The sequence below is a fragment of the Armigeres subalbatus genome, chromosome 3 (genome assembly GCF_024139115.2).
Source record: "Armigeres subalbatus isolate Guangzhou_Male chromosome 3, GZ_Asu_2, whole genome shotgun sequence".
Taxonomy (NCBI): domain Eukaryota; kingdom Metazoa; phylum Arthropoda; class Insecta; order Diptera; family Culicidae; genus Armigeres; species Armigeres subalbatus.
In genome coordinates, this window is record NC_085141.1 from 11,484,591 (window position 1) to 11,505,469 (window position 20,879).

Consider the following 20,879-nt stretch of genomic DNA (forward strand, 5'->3'; position numbering starts at 1 on the left):
TGACTCGACTTCGTACTTGAGTCGAGTCAAGTACGAGACACTGAAGACGGCCTTACTGTTGAGGTCGAAATACGTATCTGTCAAGATACAATTAAGTGGTGGAATTCAATGGGATTGTACAAACTAGTCTTATGACAAGTAAACTGCCGTTCTACGCATAATTGTCCCATGTACATAGGAAATCTTAGCAAACATGGGACAAATATGCGTATGACGGTAGTAAAGACATTCCACTAAAAAGCTCAAAATAATTTTCTTAACTGTCAACGTGGTTTATGGACAGCCCCTAATGGGGAACCTTTATTTTACGATCGGCTTGCTCGTTTAAATAACATGGATAAAACGCCTTTTGTTCGTATTCCTTTTGTGATTTTTCGAGGACATTTCTACTCTACAAAGAAGCCAACTCATTTTGTCGAAAACGGACGAAAAAGAAACTTTTTATTTCCGACTTTGAACTCAACCATCAACTACAAACCAGCTCCAATCGGCATCAGCTGGGGACGATGGGTGCTACACTGCTGCTGTTTCCTGCTTTAGCATACCATCGATCTGCACTTGTTTCATTATTCAATAGATATACATACTCTTACAACTAACACTTATGTTAGTAAAATGGTTTGTAGCGATTACAATAGATTAATAGCGATTATGCCGCAAGCAACACGTCTCTCGCTATGAATATTTTTGCTCTCTCTTATGACTCAACATTCGACAAACCGAATGCGCAAATAATTAATGCTTAGTTAAACTTACAACACACGATCGAAAAATATTTTCGTTTTTTTCCTTTGTTAAATTTATTTAGTATAAGTAAATATCAAATAGAAATGCGCGACTCGAAGTAGCGGACTTAAAGTAATGAAATAAGCAAAAGTTGAGAATATAATATATCAAACAGATATCAACGAATTGATACGAACATTTTTGGAACGAAACGAACGGAATTATCATTTGGTTAGTGCTAGAGTTATCACACAAAAAGAAGGAGAAAAGAATATATTTGTTCTGACCTACATAAATGCTCTTTTTTTGCTGATGTTGGTTTCAAGTGTATTTGTGAAAATCTTTCAACTGTGTCCGTGTTCATGTGTGTGTGTATGTTCGTGTGGATGATGCTTTTGGGATGTTTTTGAAACACCTTATCTTTCTTGTTGAAGGGGACAACTCTTCTGTGCAGTTGTTTTACTTTCGTATTTCTAAGTCTTTCCTTTCTTGTCCTGGGCGTTTGTCGAGATAATGATTCGGCTGTCTCTAATCAGCCTTTCGGGGTTTACGTTTTCGTACATCTGGACTTCCAGCATTCGAGTTCTTGGTTTTATCGTCTTCCTTTGGACTTGGTGGGGCTACCGGAGCGGATTCTTCTTCCTTCTTCTCGTCCTCCTTTGGCTCGCTGTCTTCCTCGGAGTCGGAACCGGAGTTTTTCTCCCCTTCTGAAGTTTCGTCTTCTTCCTCAGCCTCATCTTGGACGCCTTGCTCATCTTCGTCTTCCAATTCGTCGCCCTTGATCTCTTCAGCTACCTTCTCGTGTTGCAGGTTCTTCTTGTGTTCCGAGAAGCTTTTGCGTTGAGCGGATTTCGGTGGGAACATGAAGTCGATAACACAAACCAAAATCAAACCGAGGATGGCACCGAGCAGGATGGTTCCGATGGCAAACAGAGCATATGATCCCCATACTGGAAGACCATATTCTTTCGAGAGCATAGTGTTGACCTCCTGTCGTGTAAGAATGGAATAATGATTGTTAGTCGTTTCAAGTTGCTATCCCATCCCGAACTCACCTTAAAATAGGCTTTACTTACTTTCAAAAAGTGCGACAACTTGAAGAATTGCGAGACCAGCGACATCTGAAGGGAGTCAGGTTTGCTCCATGCCGATACCGGTTCGAGCTGTTGCCATTTCTTTTCCTCGATGAAGGTCATCAGCGAGTTCAAATCACGCGGACCCTTGTACTGGCGGAACTCCCCGTTCAAGACGTGGAATATGGTAGGGAGGGCCGTTACGAAGAAGCGTCCGCTCAAGCCGGGCGAAGTTGTCACATCGACTTTGGCTGTCTTGATGTTCAAATCGTCGGACCAGGTGGAAAGATCATCCCAAACTGGGGCAAGATTTTTACAGGCTGGGCACCAGGGGGCATAGCTAAAACGATGAACAAAATATAAGAGGTGAGAGGGCAAGTTATGGAAAATAAAAGTGTATAAGTGCAAGTGTATGTCGTAAATTGGATAAACCGGACATGTGAGATGCATCATCTGCAGTGGTACACATATTTAAAATTATCTTTAAAGAACTGTTCGCTTCAAAATCTGTAGCAGATCAATCAGTTGGTGGCAGCAGGGATTATGTCCAAGGGCTTGACGATCCCTCCCCAGGCCATCTGCGAGTTGTGGCGCCTGCCTAGGATGTGGTGGGGTTTGACAGGGCCCTGTTAAACCTCTATAAAAAGCTGCATGTATCCGCAAGTAGGCTCCGCTAAAGCGACCGTGTGCCTCTCAAAGCGCACAAGCCCAAGTCCTGGTGTTAGGTGGGACGCTAAACAGCCCTGACACGACGGCCCTCCGACGAGACAGGAGGTTTGCGCAGGCCCAATAAGCCGCCTGGAAAACCAATAATTACGAACAATATAAGAGATAATGCGACTCGATATAATCGGCAAAGACCTAGGCGACGAATAAAGGATCACGATTGGAATCTTGGAACATGGAACTGCAAGTCGCTAGGCTTCGCAGGTTGCGATAGGATAATCTACGATGAATTACATCCCCGCAACTTCGATGTCGTAGCGCTGCAGGAAATCTGCTGGACAGGACAGAAAGTGTGGAAAAGCGGGCATCAGGCGGCTACCTTCTACCAAAGCTGTGGCACCACCAACGAGCTGGGAACCGACTTCATAGTGCTGGGAAAGATGCGCCAACGCGTGATTGGGTGGCAGCCAATCAACGCAAGGATGTGCAAGCTGAGGATTAAAGGCCGTTTCTTCAACTATAGCATCATCAACGTGCACTGCCCACACGAAGGGAGACCCGACGACGAGAAAGAAGCGTTCTATGCACAGCTGGAGCAGTCATACGATGGATGCCCACTGCGGGACGTCAAAATCGTCATCGGTGACATGAACGCACAGGTAGGAAGGGAGGAAATGTATAGACCGGTCATCGGACCGGATAGTCTGCACACCGTATCGAATGACAACGGCCAACGATGCATAAACTTCGCAGCCTCCCTCGGAATTGTAGTCCGAAGTACTTTCTTTCCCCGCAAAAATATCCACAAGGCCACATGGAGATTACCTAACCAAGAAACGGAAAACCAAATCGACCACGTTCTAATCGACGGTAAATTCTTCTCCGACATCACGAACGACCGCACTTACCGCAGTGCGAATATTGAATCCGACCACTACCTCGTTGCAGTATGCCTGCGCTCAAAACTCTCGACGGTGTACAACACGCGTCGAAGTCGGACGCCGCGGCATTGGGCGGCTACAAGACGGTAGACTAGCCCAAGAATACGCGCAGCAGCTGGAAGTGGCACTTCCAACGGAAGAGCAGCTAGGCGCAGCGTCTCTTGAAGATGGCTGGAGAAATATTCGATCCGCCATTGATAGCACCGTAACCGCTGCACTTGGCACGGTGCCCCCGGATCAGAGAAACGACTGGTATGACGGCGAATGTGAGCAGTTAGTAGAAGAGAAGAACGCAGCATGGGCGAGATTGCTGCAACACCGCACGAGGGCGAACGAGGCACGATATAAACAGACGCGGAACAGACAAAACTCGATTTTCCGGAGGAAAAAGCGTCAGCAGGAAGATCGAGACCGTGAAGAGACGGAGCAACTGTACCGCGCTAATAACACACGAAAGTTCTATGAGAAGTTGAACCGTTCACGTAAGGGCCACGTGCCACAGCCCGATATGTGTAAGGACAGAAACGGGAACCTTCTTACGAACGAGCGTGAGGTGATCCAAAGGTGGCTACAGCACTACGAAGAACACCTGAATAGCGATGTGACAGACGAAGATGGTGGTATGGTGATGGACCTGGGAGAACATGCGCTGGACATAATTTTACCGGCTCCGGATCTCCAGGAAATCCAAGAGGAGATTGGCCGGCTGAAGAACAACAAAGCCCCTTGGGATTGACCAACTACCAGGAGAGCTCTAGAAACTATGTAGCAAGAAAATAATGAAAAGGGCACACAACGGTTACGTGCAATACTGCCACATCTCAAAATACTTATTTTTTGACATTTTGATTTGCAGAAAACAGTTGCTTATTTTGAAATTTGACGATTTTTTTAAAAAAAAGTGTATACCTCAAATTGATTGCCTTTTTCAAGTTTTTCTTATTGGAACACATAAAAGTAATCCCAATGTATTTACACATGCAAAAATATTCATGGAATTCGAAATATTCACAAAAACATTGAAGTTTTTTTTTTGATTGAAAATTTTTAACGTTGTTTCTGAAGATTCTCAGATTTCGAGTTGTGCCTGTATTGCACGAAAATGGAAAATATTTAAATATACAAAATGGTTCATTGATGAGCCGTTAAAAAAATACCTAAAGTATGTTCATATGTTTAATGTTTTCTCTACTTCCTCGCATTGAAAGTCGAACCACGTCTAACAGCACCAACAGCCTGTTCGATCTAATAGTCTTTTGCTGTAAAAGGCAAGCTAAGACTTTATTGGTAACTGGAAATCTGTGTAAATGCAGGAGGCTCCCAAGGAATTCCAAAAATTCGAATAGACTTCATAAAACTTCCTAAAAATATGGAAGCAGTCTTGATTGTTATCAGAATATTTATTGTAAAAGCAGTAAGGTTTGCTGATAAAATTAAAGAAAATTATTGAAAGCTCGTAAGACTTTTTTGAACAAACAGGAGTTTGAAAAAAAGTAATAAAACTTTTAATAGCGATTGAAGACCTAGCATTACCGTAAGTCATTACCAAATTCCAAAAAAGCTAAATGTTGGTGAAAACTTACAAGAAAATACATAATTAAAGAAATTCTAATGAAATTATAATAAGAAAATTATTTTGAGCTGTCTTCACTTGTCATAAGACGAGTTTTTTTTTTCCCTGTTGGGTATTTTAATCACTGCGACCATTTGTTAGATCTATTGTGATATATGCCCCATTTCATATAGCTTTGTCAAGTTGACGCATCATTGCTATGTAGAGCAATTGCATCACCTTGACTACCAGCGTCTTCCCAATACGGTATTATGGTTCTGATGAATCGCACTACCAAATTGGGACTTGTTCTCCAAACTTCAGAGGGTTCTATCAGCCCCCTGTTGAAGAACTGTAATCTTTTCTAAAATTGCCGGACAATGGCATAACAGATGTTCCGAGTCTTCCACATGTATACCGCAGAAGCGACACACATCATCTTGAAGTTCTCCTAGCAGCTTCAAGTGATAACGGCTCAGGCAATGGCCTGTTACAAGACCTGTATATGTGTTAAGATCTTTTTGAAAGATCTAAGATTTTGCGAGTGATAAATACGTTTGGTGTGATGAAACGTTTAGACTGCCTCGCAATCAAGGTGTTCTTCCAAATGTCCTCTATTTTTGAATGTTCCCAAGATTTCAGTTCCATTCTAAGAGAACACGCAGATACACCACAAAAAGGTTCTGGACCTATGAATTGTCGAGATGAACCAAGTCTTGCCAGCATATCAGCTTGTTCATTGCCTTCAATGCTACAATGACCAGGAACCCAATATAGGTTCACTTTGTTACGACTACCCAAGGTTTGGAGTGACTGAACACATTCCCAAACGAGTTTAGATGTGCATCTTGCTGATTTCAGAGCATTCAATGCTGCTTGACTATCAGACATTATGCAAATATTTGAATGCCTGTAATTTCGACGTATGCATAAATTAGAGCATTCAAGAATAGCCTGAACTTCAGCTTGGAAAACAGATGGCCACTTTCCCATGGGAATCGAAATATTCGTCCCTGGGCCAGTCACGCCTGCTCCAACTTGATTGTTCAGTTTTGAACCATCGGTGTAAAACACAATCGATCCTGAACGAAGATTTGGTCCACCATTTGTCCATGTGCTTCGCTCAAGATTAATTACATCAAAACATCGATAAAAGTTGTATCTTCTTCTCATCCAATCATCGTTGTTTGTGATCAGTGAGTTGATACTTAGGGAAGATCCATAAAGTACGTCACGCAAAAATTGGCGATTTTCAACCCCCCCTCCCCCCTTCGTCACACTTTTTGTATCAAAACTCCAAAATTTTTGTATGAGTCGTCACGCTGCTCGGAACCCCCCCTCCCTCCTAGGAGCGTGACGTACTTTGTGGATGGCCCCTTATTTTGTTTAGAATACTAAGATGTCCTGTTAGGTCACCTTCGAAGAGGTTTGAATCTCTTTTGATCTTCAAAGCACTCTTCTCTGCTTCTAATTGAATAAATTGATCCAATGGTAGCACGTGGAGCAAAGCGTCTAGTGCTGTGTTCGGCGTGCTTCTTATCGCACCAGTTATTGAAAGAGTAGCTAATCTTTGAAGTTTTCCCAACTTCTTCTGTACCACCCTTTCTTTTGTTTTTGGCCACCATACTAATGCGGCATATGATATTCTGGGTTTCACAATCGCCGTATAAATCCATTGAATCATTTTTGGCTTAAGTCCCCACTTTTTACCGAACGTCGCCTTACTTATCCATAAAGCATTTGTAGCTTTGCTTAATGCTTCTTCAAGATGTAAGTTCCAATTCAGCTTACTGTCAAGTCGAACGCCAAGATGCTTGACTGAGTTTGAAAGTTTCAAATCTGCTCCTTTCAGTTTTAATGTAGGTAAAGAATAATTTCTTCTCCTTGTAAACGCCACTAGTGTGGCCTTTGAAGGGTTTATGTTTAATCCTTCGTTTTCACACCATAATGTGATGAAATTTAGGGCAATTTGCATTCTATTACAAATAACACAGTCATATTTTCCTCTCACCAATATAACTATATCATCTGCGAAGCCAATTATCTCGAAGCCTCGAGCCTCCAGTTGTTTGAGAAGATCGTCAACGATTAAAGACCACAATAGAGGTGATAGTACGCCTCCATGAGGACACCTTTTACTGCTCTCACACTAATTGATGAGCTTCCAAGGTTTGCCGATATTTCTCGTTTTGATAACATCTCGCCAATCCAGTCAACAATGCATACATCGAAACCTCGTTTCAACATAGCATTCTTCATTGAACTGTGAGATGTGTTATCGAATGCTCCTTCAATGTCGAGGAACGCTGCAAGTGAAATTTCTTTTGCTGCAAAAGATCTTTCCAACTTTGTAACTAACTTGTGAAGCGCTGTTACTGAAGATTTACCCTCCTGATATGCAAACTGATTTTTGCTCAGAGGAGTATTCGTTAAATAAGATGATTTTATGTGCTCATCTATTAGTTTTTCCATTATTTTTAGTATAATGGACGATAAGCTAATTGGTCTGAAGGATTTTGGGGATGATTTATCCTTCTTATTAGCTTTTGGGATAAATGTGACACGCACTCCCCGCCATGCAGTCGGAATATAGCCTAATATTAAGCTCGATTGGAACATCTTAGTCAGAACGGGTGTTAAGATTGCTTTTCCCTTCTGTAGTAGTACAGGAAAAATTCCATCCCTACCTGGAGATTTGAAGGGTTCAAGTGAATCAATCGCCCATTCAACTTTCTGTTCAGTGAACATTTCATTGGCCAGAATGCCAGCATTGCTCCTGGTGCAATTCATCCCAGTGACTTTATTCGTTTGTTGAATATCTCGCCTGGCTTCATTAACACCAGTTTGCATAACAGATGCATTCTGGTCCTCATGTGAATTGATGATAGAACACGGGAAGTGTGTTTGCATCATTACTTCTAATGTTTCATAAGTTGTCTTGGTAAAAGACCCGTCATCTTTTTTAATAGTCCCAAGACCATTTGTGTGATCTTTAGCAAGGACTTTCTGCAATCTAGCAGCTACTGGAGTACTTTCAATGTTTTCACAAGTGTACCTCCAATTTATCTTGTTAGATCGTCGAATTTCTCTATTGTAGGAAGTGAGGGATTCTTTGTATTGTTCCCACTGTTGTGTACGTTTAGCCCGGTTAAAGAGTTTCCGGGGTTTTTCCGCAACTTTTGTAAATTAGTATTCCACCAAGATACGTCTCTATTTGAAGAACGTTATTTAGCAGCGCAGCTGACTTGAAAAGCTTTCAGTATCAAGCAAGATAGTTGCTTAGAACGGTTTTCAAATCCATGACTAGTATTTATAGAGGTGCTCAAGTTTTCCGCCTGTTAGTTTTCCTGGGATCTCTTTTGGTTTCTATGAGTAGATTTCCAGCCTCATATTCAAATAATATGTGCATGTGATCAGATAGAGATATTTCTTCTGATACATGCCAATTTTTGATTTTTTCCGAAAGTGTATGACTACACAAGGTTAAATCAAGAACTTCTTGCCTGATGGCATTTGAAAAGGGGGTTTGTTCCCCCTGTTACATATATCTACATCATTTTTTGCAATATAGTCGAACAGGTTTTCACCTCTTTTGTTGATATCCGAACTAGCCCAAATAGTGTGATGAGCGTTTGCGTCACAACCGATAATGAAAGCTTTATTTTGCTTCCTGCAATATGAAATAAAAGCAGCTACTTCTGGTGGAGGCACATCGTAAGCATCTCCCGGAAAGTATGCTGAGGCGACAAATATTTCCGTTTTTCCTTGAATTGTCGGTACCTCCATCATAACCGCAACAATATCTCGTTCAATAAACTCTGTAATTGGAAGCACTTTTGTTCTTCCATTCACCAAAATTGCAGCCCTGGGAGGTTGCTGTCCTGTTTTGTAAAATACTTTAGAAGTATTTGTAGGAATTCCCAATATTCTGCTATTGTTCGTCCATGGCTCCTGAATTAACGCGATATCCAGTTTGCTCTCAGCAAATCTCTTACAAAGTACAGCTGTTGCTCCCTTTGCATGATGTAGATTCACTTGAATGAACTTGATTTTGCTATTTTGCATTTTTGTTATTTGGATATAAAACTAGCATAATTTGTAGTATGGCCAGAGATATTGGGGTTTTCCCCGTAATTGCGTACTCTTCAAAGTCCTGGGATATTTTTGTTCTGATTTACGAATCATTACATCATCACCAGTATCTTTAAATGTTTTGCTTAATCACGGTTAGCCCTATACTCTGGTCTTCCACTATCAATTTTATAGCTGATTCATTCCCAAAAAATTTATTATTATATAACATTGAATACACCACAATATAATAAAATATATAAAAATAAATAAATAAATAAGTATATAAATAAAAATAAATTATATGAGACGAGTTAATACTCAAGTCGAGTCAAGTACGAGACACTGAAGACGGCCTTACATTTGAGGTCGAAATACGTATCTGTCAAGATACAATTAAGTGGGGGAATTATAATACTAAACATTTAATCAAATCAATATTTACTTAATCAAAGCATTGTTTCGGGACTGATTTGCGATTTGATTCTGTGCAAACGTTTCCCCTGAAACTAATTCCCATATCTGATAGAGAAAGCTTATTCTGTCGGATACATATCGTTAATTTCTCAGAAAATGCTCGCTTTAGAGTGAAAATACTCCAGCGCTCCTGCGGCTCTGGCGTGCTTCTATTTGACATATTGGTTTGACCTTTTTGATATTCAAATATCTCTCTATTATTGTCTATCCGGAATAAATTTATACCGCTTTTTATACCGAAGTTGGATTTTTCTCCAGATACAGGCAACTTTCCCAACTTCGGAAGTAGTGCGCTGGATTCCCCTAAAGATGCGCTAAACAACGCATCCATTAGTTTGACAGATAAAACTTCGGAAGAAAGTTCGGTTCGGAAGTCCGGACTTCCGAATTCTAAGTTGGTGCTACGCCGACAATAGTTACACTGAATGAATTAAGAATATATAATCGTTTAGATGGTGCAAAAACAAAGAGCAGAACTTTTTGCACGAAATGTAGGACAACATTGTTTGCCTTCCAAGGTTTGTTTATAAAATTAGCTACGCCCAAATCGCAAATCTGTTCTGGTTTGTAGATGCTTTTTTCGAGTATTTCTCATAATTCATTTCAAATATACAGCCTTGAATTCAAGAATTCAAGTGTTTTAAAGTTATAATCAGATCAGCTATATCATAAAATTAACATATAGGGGAACTGTTCCATTTTCCATCTCACTGAACATATATTCATCTCATCGCAAAACAGAGAAATACAGCACCAATTTTGTCGCTTCTTTTTGCTAACATGCGTGCTCACTGCTGAAAAAAATCACAAAATTAAATAAGAAATCAAATACCTTTTCATTGCTTTGTTTTTGATGGGATGGACATGGGAGCTATGAGATGAAGTACCGAACCGTTCCCCTAGGTACTTTTGGATTATAAATTTTAAAAATTTGAAAAAAATGCCTGCGACTTCAACAAATTCCCGGGGTTTTCCCGGTTTTTCCCGGTGATTTCAAATTCCCGGGTTTTTCCCGGTTTTCCCGGATTCCCGGGTGAGTGGCCACCCTGATTGTTAGATCCAATTAACATCCTCGGAACAGCACCTTGAATAGCTTCCAGCTTGCCTTCATCTAACAGCGGATACAGGCCCCGTATTTGTTCCATGTCCAAATTCACTTTCGGCAGATTAATTCCTTTGATGGTACGCACATTGTTAAGCTGATGCCACTTGGATTGCTCAGACGGCCCTGATATTTGTAGCGAAAGTATCATCGAGTCTTCATCTCTGTGAGTGATTCCGTTCGTCCAACGATAGGTAACTGGACTCTGGGAGCTGCGGACTCGATCGAATCCAATTTTCAAGATATTTTGCTTGAAACTCTCAAATTTCCTCTCAGTGTTCACTGTACACGTTACGATTTTCTCACGTTGAATTATCATTATGTTAATCTTTATAAAATTAATTACAAAGATTTCGTCAATTTACCGCATCGTATAAATTGACGTGACGAATGTTAAATTGATTCATACCCTCCACTTATGTTGAATCCGCCGATATATTTAAATTAACGCCATAACATTGAAATTTGTTCAAAATGAGCTATATTTAGTATGAGTTGATTTATACGTGTACTCTCTCGTCTGCGCTCAAAATGCACAAAACTTCTCTCGATGCGATGGATACTTTTTGACAGCTTACTTTGGAGATTCTTTGACACTCGTTTTGACTCTATCCGCAGCTCCCAGACTGGACTTACCGGACCAGACAGGTTCATCACATCAGCCAGGGATGCGTCAATCATTGAACTGGATGACCCCTCATCGAATAGTGCGAAAATTTCGAGTATTCCACTACCGCTTCGGATTCGAACTTTGCCTACGCGAAGCAAGGTGTTTGAACTTCTTGCAGTCAGGTGGCATAGGTTTTCAGCTGATTCAGATTCGATGCTCGCTTTGCGAGTTGATTGCTTTGGAATATCATCCGAGTGTACCAACTCGTGATGATTCTTGCTACATACCGAACACGTCTTATTCGATGTGCATTTCTGACGATTGTGGTCTGCCTTCAGACAGACATAGCAAACTTTACAAATTCTAGCCGTAGACCGACGCTGTTGCACTGAGAGTTTGCGGAATTTTTCACACTTTGCCAAAGAATTGTGGTCCGTCGCGCTGCATAGGGGACACTTCGTTTCTGCGTTCTCGTTATTGACGTAAAAAACTGGTGCTTTCTGCTTCGTAGTCGATATTTGCTTGCGCCCAGCAAATACAGGATTTATGCTTGCTAACTGGTTGTCCATTTCTTCCTCCAACCACCGCAAAAATGCCTGGAAGTCAACGATTTCGTTTGTCCTCAACAGTTCAGCCTTATATCGGATCCACATTTGTTTGCTAAAGTTGGGAAGTTTTTCGACTAGATGTGCTATTAGCTCAGGATTCATCAAATATGCGTCTGCCCCGACGTTTCTCAGCGCTACTGCAGTACCAACTACGGTATTGTAGAAAAATCTGAACGACTCAATGTTCCCGTCTTTGATGTAATCCAGGTTCCGTAGTACCTCCAGTCGGTTCGCAACAACCCATTCCGTGCGCCCAAAGTTTGATTTCAGCATTTTCATAATTTGGTCTACGTTTTCAGCTGATGATAATAAAGCTTCAACAGTTTTACGCGCTTTTCCTTGCAAAGCACTGTTTAGTCTACGCAAATTATCGCGATTGTTAAGTTTAAACTCGGCAGTTGTGGTTTTAAACTCGTTTTCGAAAACGGGCCAGTCCATAATATTCCCACTAAACGCAGGCAGCTCTCTTACATGTCGAGTTTGTAGAGCTTTGAATGCTTGGGAAAGTACATCCGTCATGTCTGGTGAGACATCAGCATTACGTGGAAGGTCACTCCTTGTGTTGGGATTTATTGTAGGTTGTTCATTCCAGTTAGGCAAAGGAGACGTATGTATACCGAAATCCAGACCAGTGGGATCACGATCACTACACTTTCCACCCAATCGTTCACTCGATTTGTTGAACTGTTCGTATTGGACCATTGACTCGACACACTTGAATGGGATCTTAACTCTTCCATTAGCATTACCCGTTCTCGCTTTTTCTTCAAATATTCAATCTGTTTCTGCTGTTTCTTCAATTCTAAATTTTTCCTTATCTCCAATTCTTGCAATTGCGTTTCTGCCTGAATTCTGTCTGTCTCTAAGGATGCCCTAAGCTCCTCATCTTCTAACTGCTGACTTAATTCTAAGGCCCTGATTTGTTTGGTTGACATACTTTCTAAGGATGAGTGTTTACTCCTCCCATATGTTCGCCCACTTCTTCCAGAGATTGCGGTTCCCTCTACTTGCTTACCTCCACTTCCAAGAACAGGATCAGCTTGAAGAGGTTCTTGTTGAAGTTGCGGTTGGTTGTTATTCATGGGTGGTGTACGATACATTCTTCTATCTACCGATTCAGGTAGTTCGACGTAAAAATTTTCAAAACGCTTCGGGACTGTACCGGCGTTAACTCTTTCGCTTCTACGCAGGTGTTTGTCCATATAGACTGGCAATTGATTTTCGAAGGACCAATGTTACAAATTGCAAGATTGCAACGCAGCGCAATATACACCGGGGCTCACCTAGACCTGTGCGCCGGTCATATAGTCGGCGGCGGCGGCGTAGTGATTACTTTTGTCCCGGCGTGGTTACTTATGTTTGCTTCACTTTTCGTATCCCTTGAGCAGTATTGAGATTGAGAATTAGACTTCGGTGTCATAGGACTAATTTGTTGATATTTTTTCCAAAGTTTTCCCAATTCAAGATTTTGATAAACTCCAGTCGATTTACTTCTCAATATATCTAAATTTCAGAAAAAATCCAAATTACTATTCTTTGAGTTACATATACAATTGGGCAATGTTTGAGCGGCTGCGTATCTAGTATATTTAGAGAATTTGCAGTGCTTGTTCATCTGCTGTGACCCTTAGATACTGGAAGGGCATTCTCGATAGAGTCCACTAATGACAATCACAATGGACAGTTTACTCCCCACCTCGCATTTTGTATGCACAAATCTCAATAGATGATCAACATAACTAAAATGAGCTCTGGCTGAATAAGACTTGGGCACGATGACCAACCAAATTGGATATTTTACTTAAAAGTTGATAAAATATGCCAAAAAAGTTCTTCGTGGAGTTCCTGAAGGGATTTCCGGAGGAAACTACAATTTTTTTCTAAGTTTCATTAGAAATTCCTTTGTAAAACCCTATAAGAAATTCTGCGGAAACTCCGTGAAGGCATTTTTTTCAAAAACCATTAAGGTCCTCGTTGGGAAATTCCTTTAGTAAAACCACAGGTAAAACCGTAGAATATTCTTTCAGGATTTCATTCGAAAATTAGTTTCCGAAAGGGTATAAATAGTTTCCGAAAGAATTCCTAAAACAATTTCCGAAGAAATTGCTGGAAAAAATCTTCGAAGGGGTTCAGAAAGCACTCTCCGAGAGAATAGCGAAAAGAGTTTATAAAGACATTTCTTGCAAAATTTTTGAAGAAATTTTCGAAAGAACTTAGCGTAAGATTATTCACTATTGATCCAACGACTCATTTCCCACAAATCACACCAAGAAAATACAAAAACCTTGCTTAATGTAGACTCGTTTATTCTTCATAAGGAACAAAGTTTTGGGCACGCAGGCCTTGTTTATCATATGTGTAAGTATTTTATAATGTTGCCCGGAAGCACCGATTTCAAAAATAGTTTACATTAGGGAACCGAAGGAATTACCGCAGAAAAATCAGAAAGAATCTTTTCAGTAAATTTCGAAAAAATGTTCTAGGGAATTTTTAGAAGAATTTTCGAATGGTTCCCAAAAGCAATTTCCGAAGAAATTTCTTTGAATTAATTTCTGAAGTGATTCCCGTAAAAAGCAAAAGAAATGAAGAATGTTGTGACGGAATTATTGAGGGAAATGTCCAAGAACTTCTTTTTAAAGTTACCAAAAAATTTTCAAAGGATTACCCGTAGAAATTCCCAAGGAATTGTTTAAGGTAGTTCTGAAAGTATTCCTATGGGAATTTCAGGAAAAGTTGTCAAAGAACTTGCTAAGGAACCCCTAGAGCAGCGGTTCTCAACCTGGGGTACATGTACCCCTGGGGGTACCTTCGCTGGCCCTAGGGGGTACCTCGGATAAAAATGCATAATGGCGGACGTATTCCAATTCTACTCGGAGCTTATTGATAAAGTTTTGATAATTGTGATTTTTTTGGAAATCTTCCGTTTGAGAGGTATGTAGGATTTTTTTTTTCAGAAAATTTCAGTTGCTTCGTTGCAAGAGGTTCAGAAGCATCTTTCTACAGTTAACGGAAGCCGTCTTCAGAGCAGCACGAATGCCTTCTTTATAGATGTTCAGAAGCCTTCTTTTGAAAGGCTCGAAAGCTTCCTTTAAAGAGATCTGTGTCTCCTTGCAAGAGGTCCGGATGCCTCGTTTTAAGAGAGTCGGAAGCCTCCTTTCAAGAGGCTCGGGTGCCTCCTTTCAAGAGGCTCGGGTGCCTCCTTTCAAGAGGCTCGGGTGCCTCCTTTCAAGAGGCTCGGGTGCCTCCTTTCAAGAGGCTCGGGTGCCTCCTTTCAAGAGGCTCGGGAGCCTCCTTTCAAGAGGCTCGGGAGCCTCCTTTCAAGAGGCTCGGGAGCCTCCTTTCAAGAGGCTCGGGAGCCTCCTTTCAAGAGGCTCGGGAGCCTCCTTTCAAGAGGCTCGGAAGCCTTCTTTCAAGAGGCTCGGAAGCCTCCTTTCAAGAGGCTCGGAAGCCTCCTTTCAAGAGGCTCGGAAGCCCCCTTTCAAGAGACTCGGAAGCCTCCTTTCAAGAGGCTCGGAATTATTCTTTCAAGAGTCTTGAAGCCTACTTTCAAAAGGGGGTACCTCAATTAATACAAAAGTTTGAAAGGGTACCTCACAAAATAAAGGTTGAGAACCGCTGCCCTAGAGGAATTTCTATAAAATTTCCAACGTATTTTTTTCTAAAAAAAATCCAAAGGAATTCCTAAAATAATCCTCCGTATTAATTTCCGAAGAAATTCCTAAGCAAACTTTCAATGACTAAACATATTTCCGAAGGAATCTGTAAATGAATTCCTGGAGGAATTCTAAAATATTTTCCGTCGATATTTCAAAAGGAATTTGCGAATGATTTTCGGAAGGAAGAATTCCTAAAGGATTTTATGAAGCAATTCCTAAAGCAATTTCCTAAGAAATTTACAAAGGAATTTCTAAAAGAATGAACCTTAACGAATTTCCTAAGGTTTTTTTAAACAAAGGAATACGCGGAGTAAATTCTGACGTAATCCCGAAGTAAATTTTAAGAAATATCCGAAAGAATTTCCAAAGAACTTTCTGGAATTCGTTTACGGAGGAGTTTTTGTAGAACTTTTTGAGGCAATTTCCTTAGGAATTCCTGGACGAATCTTCAAAGGAATCTCTGGAGGAATTCCTGGAAATCTAGGAATTTTATCAGAAAAACCAGTAGGCATTTTCTCTGAAATTCTATTAGGATTTTCTCCGTGGTTTCCTTTGAGAATTCCTTCGCAAATTTCATCATAAAATCCTTCAAAAATACCTTTATCGATTCCTCTGGAAATTCCTTTAGGAATTCTTTAGGGAAGTATTTTATCTTCAAAAAATCTTTTAGAAGTTCCTTTAGGAATTATTTTCGAAAATCCATTCAGGTTCTCTTTTGGGAATCCCTTCAAAATTTTATTTGAAAATTGCTGCACTAAACCCAATACAAATTTCTTCAAAACGCATCCAAAAACTTATTTGTGAATTCCTCCAGAATTTTATTTCTCAAATAACAAAAAAAAATCCGCCCGGAATTCATTCAGATATTTCTTCAGGGACTTCTTTAAAAGATTATTCGTAAATCCTCCAAGATTTCCTTCGGAGATTTCTCCAGTTTTTTTTTTCGGTAGATCTTCCAGGAAAGGCTTTCAAATGTATTGAAAATGAAATTGTTTGCAACGTTGTTACTTATTGAACTTCCGAAAAAAAAAAAATCAAAAAATAAACAACAAACAAACAAAGACATAAGACAAGATGAAGGCATTTTTGAAGAAATTTCTGCAGGAAGTACCGGAAGAATTCCCGAAGAATTTTTTAAAGGGGTTGCTGAAAGAAGTTCTGAAGAAATTCCTTAGACAAAATTAGAATTAATTCCTTATGAATATCTATAAAAACTTTTTCCAGCGATTCATGAAATAAATGCCGAAACAATTTCAAAAGGAAAAATTTTCGAAGAAATTCTCAACAAAATTCCGCAGAAAATCTTAAAAGAACGAATGGAATTTTCACAGGAATTGCTAAGGAAACATCCAAAGGAATTCCTCAAGGAGTCTCCGAAGGAGATTGTAGGAATTCGTGGAACAAAATCCGAAAGCATTCCTTAAACAATTTCCGAAAGAAATGCGTAAAAGATTTTTTGAAGAAATCCGTAATGAAAATTCTTGAGGAATTTTCGGAGAAATTTTGGAATCTCCGAAGGAATACCCAAGAAAAAGGAAGAATTCCTAAAATAATCTTCTAAGGCTTTTTAAAAGGAACTTTTCGCAGGAATATCTGAAGGAATTATCAAATAAATTTCTTGATTTATTTCCGAACTAATTTCTGGAGTATTTTTCGAAGGAATTCATAAATGAATGTTTGAACGATACTTCTTCGAATATCCTCCGAAATTCCAGGAATTCCACAATAAGGCTTTTATAATACGGTATTAAATAATTTAAAGACAATAAAATTAAATAATATTTCGTTATGTCTGAAAATACCTGACGTTTTAACTAAATAATTTGATTAAATACTATTCAGCGAGGCGACAACACCCCAGTTCTGGGTTACGTCTGGGTAGCGTTATGAACTTATGCTCGTAATATTTGCTCAGTAAATTTGCTTTGCTGATGCTCAGCAAGTGGTTTTGTCAGTTATGTTCAGAAATGGATTTCAAAATATGAATTACTTACTCGGGAGTCGGAACAAAAAAATCGGTAAAGCATTAACAGTTGGGATTTAATTATTTTGCTAAATCAGTTTGCCTTATAAGCCAGCTATCCTAATAGCACAAATCTTAAAACAAAGAAAACTGATTAAATAAGTTGATTTAAATAAATAAAAAAAATGTCAAAATAACTAATGTGCAACTTGACTTGAAATTTCTTAACTGCAATAATTTTCCTGCACCAATGCCAGATCCTTCAAGAATGGGGACGCTTTGGGCATGTATCTAGGTTCCACAACAAACCCATTTTGCGAGTCACCTACAAGTTTAGGTGCTCGACTAAATGAGGCCTTGGCTTAACGCATTCCAAAGATCAGTTTAACAATTTATGTATTATTTTACTAAATAAAGGCTCATTCAAGCTCTCAAAGTAATCAACCAACCTGTTATTAACCAAGACAATGTATGTCACTACACCGACCTAGGGACACCATAGCTTGAGGTAGATTTGAAATTGAATTTTGACTTCCATAAGACTAGTTTAGTACTATTCCAATTACCTCTACCACGCTGTATTTCTTCACAGATACGTATTTCGATCTCAATTATTAGGCCGAGACACTGAATCTCGTGCTTGGCTCGACTCGACTTAAGTTAATTGATTTTTTTATTGCGATTAGTCACCGGCGTGGCCAAATTATGATCGGCGGCGCGCCGACCCAAAATCGTCGGCGGCGGCGGCGCGTGTAAAACCACCGGCGGCGGCGGTGTGGCGCGGCGGCGCACAGGTCTAGGCTCACCTGCCGGGGGAGAGAAGGACCAATGTTACAAATTGCAACGCAGCGCAATATACACCGGGGCTCACCTGCCGGAGGAGAGAAGGACCAATGCGTCCGATATACCACCGCTATTTTTACTAACGACCACGCTAGCAATTCGGATAAACACCACTTTTCACTGAACAACGGTTTCGACGGTTTACAAATTCAATTTATTTCCACGTGTTCTCCATCACGCTTACTTTACGAATGAATGCCTAAAGTTCAATTTGAATTTCGTCAACCGCGTTGCCTAGCAACCTACTTAGATTCTAAGATTGCTTTGATGTATTGCATTAAAATTTAAAAATTTTGTTATAGCGCTCAGTAGCCTAGCAACTTGTTAATCTATGGTTGCTATGATTGGATTTTGTTCCCAACAATAATGTCAGATAATATTTTTGCTTAGAAGATTGAATTTAACGAAGTTGTTTAATATTAACATCATTATACTGACCAGACCACTAAAGGACAGTTTATAAATTACGTAACGCTATAGGAGGAGGAAGAAGGTTAAATTGAGCGTTACGATACTTACAAAAAAATAATAAACCTTCCATATAAAGTGTTACGAGGAAGAGGATGGGGGTCAAAAATCATCAAATTTCGAGTTACGTAATTTGTGAAAGAATCACCTAACTCAGGTTCACAACCGAAAACGATATGACAAGCAGTCAAACCCGTTCTGCGGTATCTTCGTGAAACATGAGCCTTCGAATTGAACTACAGCAATACGGGAAATGCAAATATCCTCGCATCTTGTGATCCGGACTGGGGCTCACATTCGGATGGACCAAGGTCACCAGTGGCTATATTTTTATACGTAACATGCCGGTCAGCCTGCAGCATTATCATAAGCCTATGCCGAATACCTACACATAATGCCGCTGTCAGCTACTTTATAATAGGCTCTATGATGGAGTCATATGTCCTACTACTCTCGTAGAAATGCGATTGACGATCAAAGCTATTATTGCTTAGAACGGAGGATACAACCCGCGGATCAAACACATTGATATCATGCATCACTATATTCGCGATGCTCTGATTCTGAGGATAGAAGTTTTTTCGGCAACGATATTGTTGTAAAGATTGATTTTTCACAATTTACGTTTACTAAAAACTACGAGCTCTGGTGACTATGCTACATACCAAACAATGTTCTATTAAACTGCTGAATCATTGTTGATTATAAAGGTTTGTACCAAATCAAGGAAAAGTTTGCGATCTACAGGAAACATATTATGTACTACTGTTTTTGTTAGCTCTCCGAGCTCGATTTTCGGTCCGATCTGAAACTATTAGGGTATAAAACAAATCGGACCTCGGGCTGAAAGTCTCCTTAATAAAGACACACAAAAAAAATCGGAATCCCTGGTCATAGTTTTGAAATATGTAATAAAAATCATGAAATGGCTCTTCGTTAATTAGTGAATTGATAGTTATTTTCTACTAAAACTTTCCTTGATAAACAATAAAATATAATGGATTAAAATGATCATGACATAATTACTCCAGATAAAAATAAAACGCTTATCACACTTTATTACTCACAATTCCACAAGCCATTCCTCGTTCAGCATTCGATCCCAGTTGCCCTCGTTCAGTTCGATCACCTGTGACTTAACAGCCTCGACCGAATTCGGGATCCATCCGATGGCACCGAGCACCACCAGGAGCGCTGTTAAGTGCGCCCGTCCGAGTTGCATCTTGTCGAAAATCCGTAACCTTTCGAATGATTACCACCCAATATAAATATCCGTACCGGGTAGAAAACGTGGAATTTTTAATTTCGATTTTACTCCTGCTGCTTGGCACTCTTTTTCTTGTTTTTTTGTCCGTCACCAGCGATGCACACTTCGCGCACTGTTTTTCAGTTCTGCTCTCGATCGCGTATCTGAATCACTATTTTCTCGGATGATGTGCGTGTGCGGTTTTTTTTCTATCTATGATTACGTCAAAAAATAATCCGATTTTGTCTTTTTTTGCAGATTTTACGATTTTTTCCTGCCGTCCACTGTTTTGCAGCCACCGCACTGATGTGGCGTCGTTTTGTTTTGTTCCCTCTGCTGACGACTGATGTGCTTTGTTTGTACGCGAAGTGACGGTTGGTGAAGGCCTTGCGAAACTGAAGTCGCTTTACAGAAAGAGAGTTGACACATATATTTATAGAATCTATTTCTTTAAAAAAAAATCTTATATTAATCAATTATTTCAAGCTGTTAAATATGTTTACGTTTTATTGAATTAATTTACAAACAGAAATCGTTTAGTATATGAAATAAACAAATTAAATGTTGATAACAGTCCTCTCGTAGAAAAAGGACTCCATTTCTTGAAGCGCATTTTCCTTTTGTTTCGTTTTCAAATCGTTCCGCTGTAAACGAGGGGTCGTTGAGGAGGGTTATGCTTAAGGGGAAACGTGCTGTTTTCCTTCAGAGAGAAATCAGTAAAATTAAATATTATCAATTTCCCACCTTACCGGCCGCGACGATTTGAAATCGTCGCAAAACAAATTGACGCCAAAATCGTCGCCAGCAGAAATGGCCATAAGATCTGTCAAATCAACTGTGAACAAAATTTTATATACTCAATAATCACATTATTTTC

At 39.8% G+C, this 20,879-nt stretch overlaps 1 protein-coding gene across 2 annotated transcripts; it reads right to left on the reverse strand.

Moving 5' to 3' along the window:
* Positions 1–410: 410 nt before the first annotated feature.
* Positions 411–20,360, reverse strand: LOC134226922 (thioredoxin-related transmembrane protein 1-like). Of its 2 annotated transcripts, none has more exons than XM_062708036.1 (3): positions 19,824–20,360; positions 1,782–2,139; positions 411–1,716 (listed from the first exon to the last, which is right to left on the reverse strand). In XM_062708036.1, the coding sequence occupies exons 1-3, from the start codon at positions 19,976–19,978 to the stop codon at positions 1,255–1,257; spliced, it is 975 nt and encodes a 324-aa protein (XP_062564020.1). In that variant the 5' UTR covers positions 19,979–20,360; the 3' UTR covers positions 411–1,254. The 2 variants fall into 2 exon arrangements, with proteins under 2 accessions (XP_062564020.1, XP_062564021.1); XM_062708037.1 differs by having other exon boundaries at positions 1,803–2,139; positions 19,824–20,356.
* Positions 20,361–20,879: the final 519 nt, after the last annotated feature.

Coding starts and splice junctions, on each gene's coding strand:
- LOC134226922 (XM_062708036.1), bottom strand. CDS start 19,978: ATGCAACTCGGACGGGCGCACTTAACAGCGCTCCTGGTGGTGCTCGGT. Junction 2,140..19,823: donor GAGGAATGGCTTGTGGAATT/GTGAGTAATAAA, acceptor TCATCGTTTTAG/CTATGCCCCCTGGTGCCCAG. Junction 1,717..1,781: donor TAAGTAAAGCCTATTTTAAG/GTGAGTTCGGGA, acceptor CTTACACGACAG/GAGGTCAACACTATGCTCTC.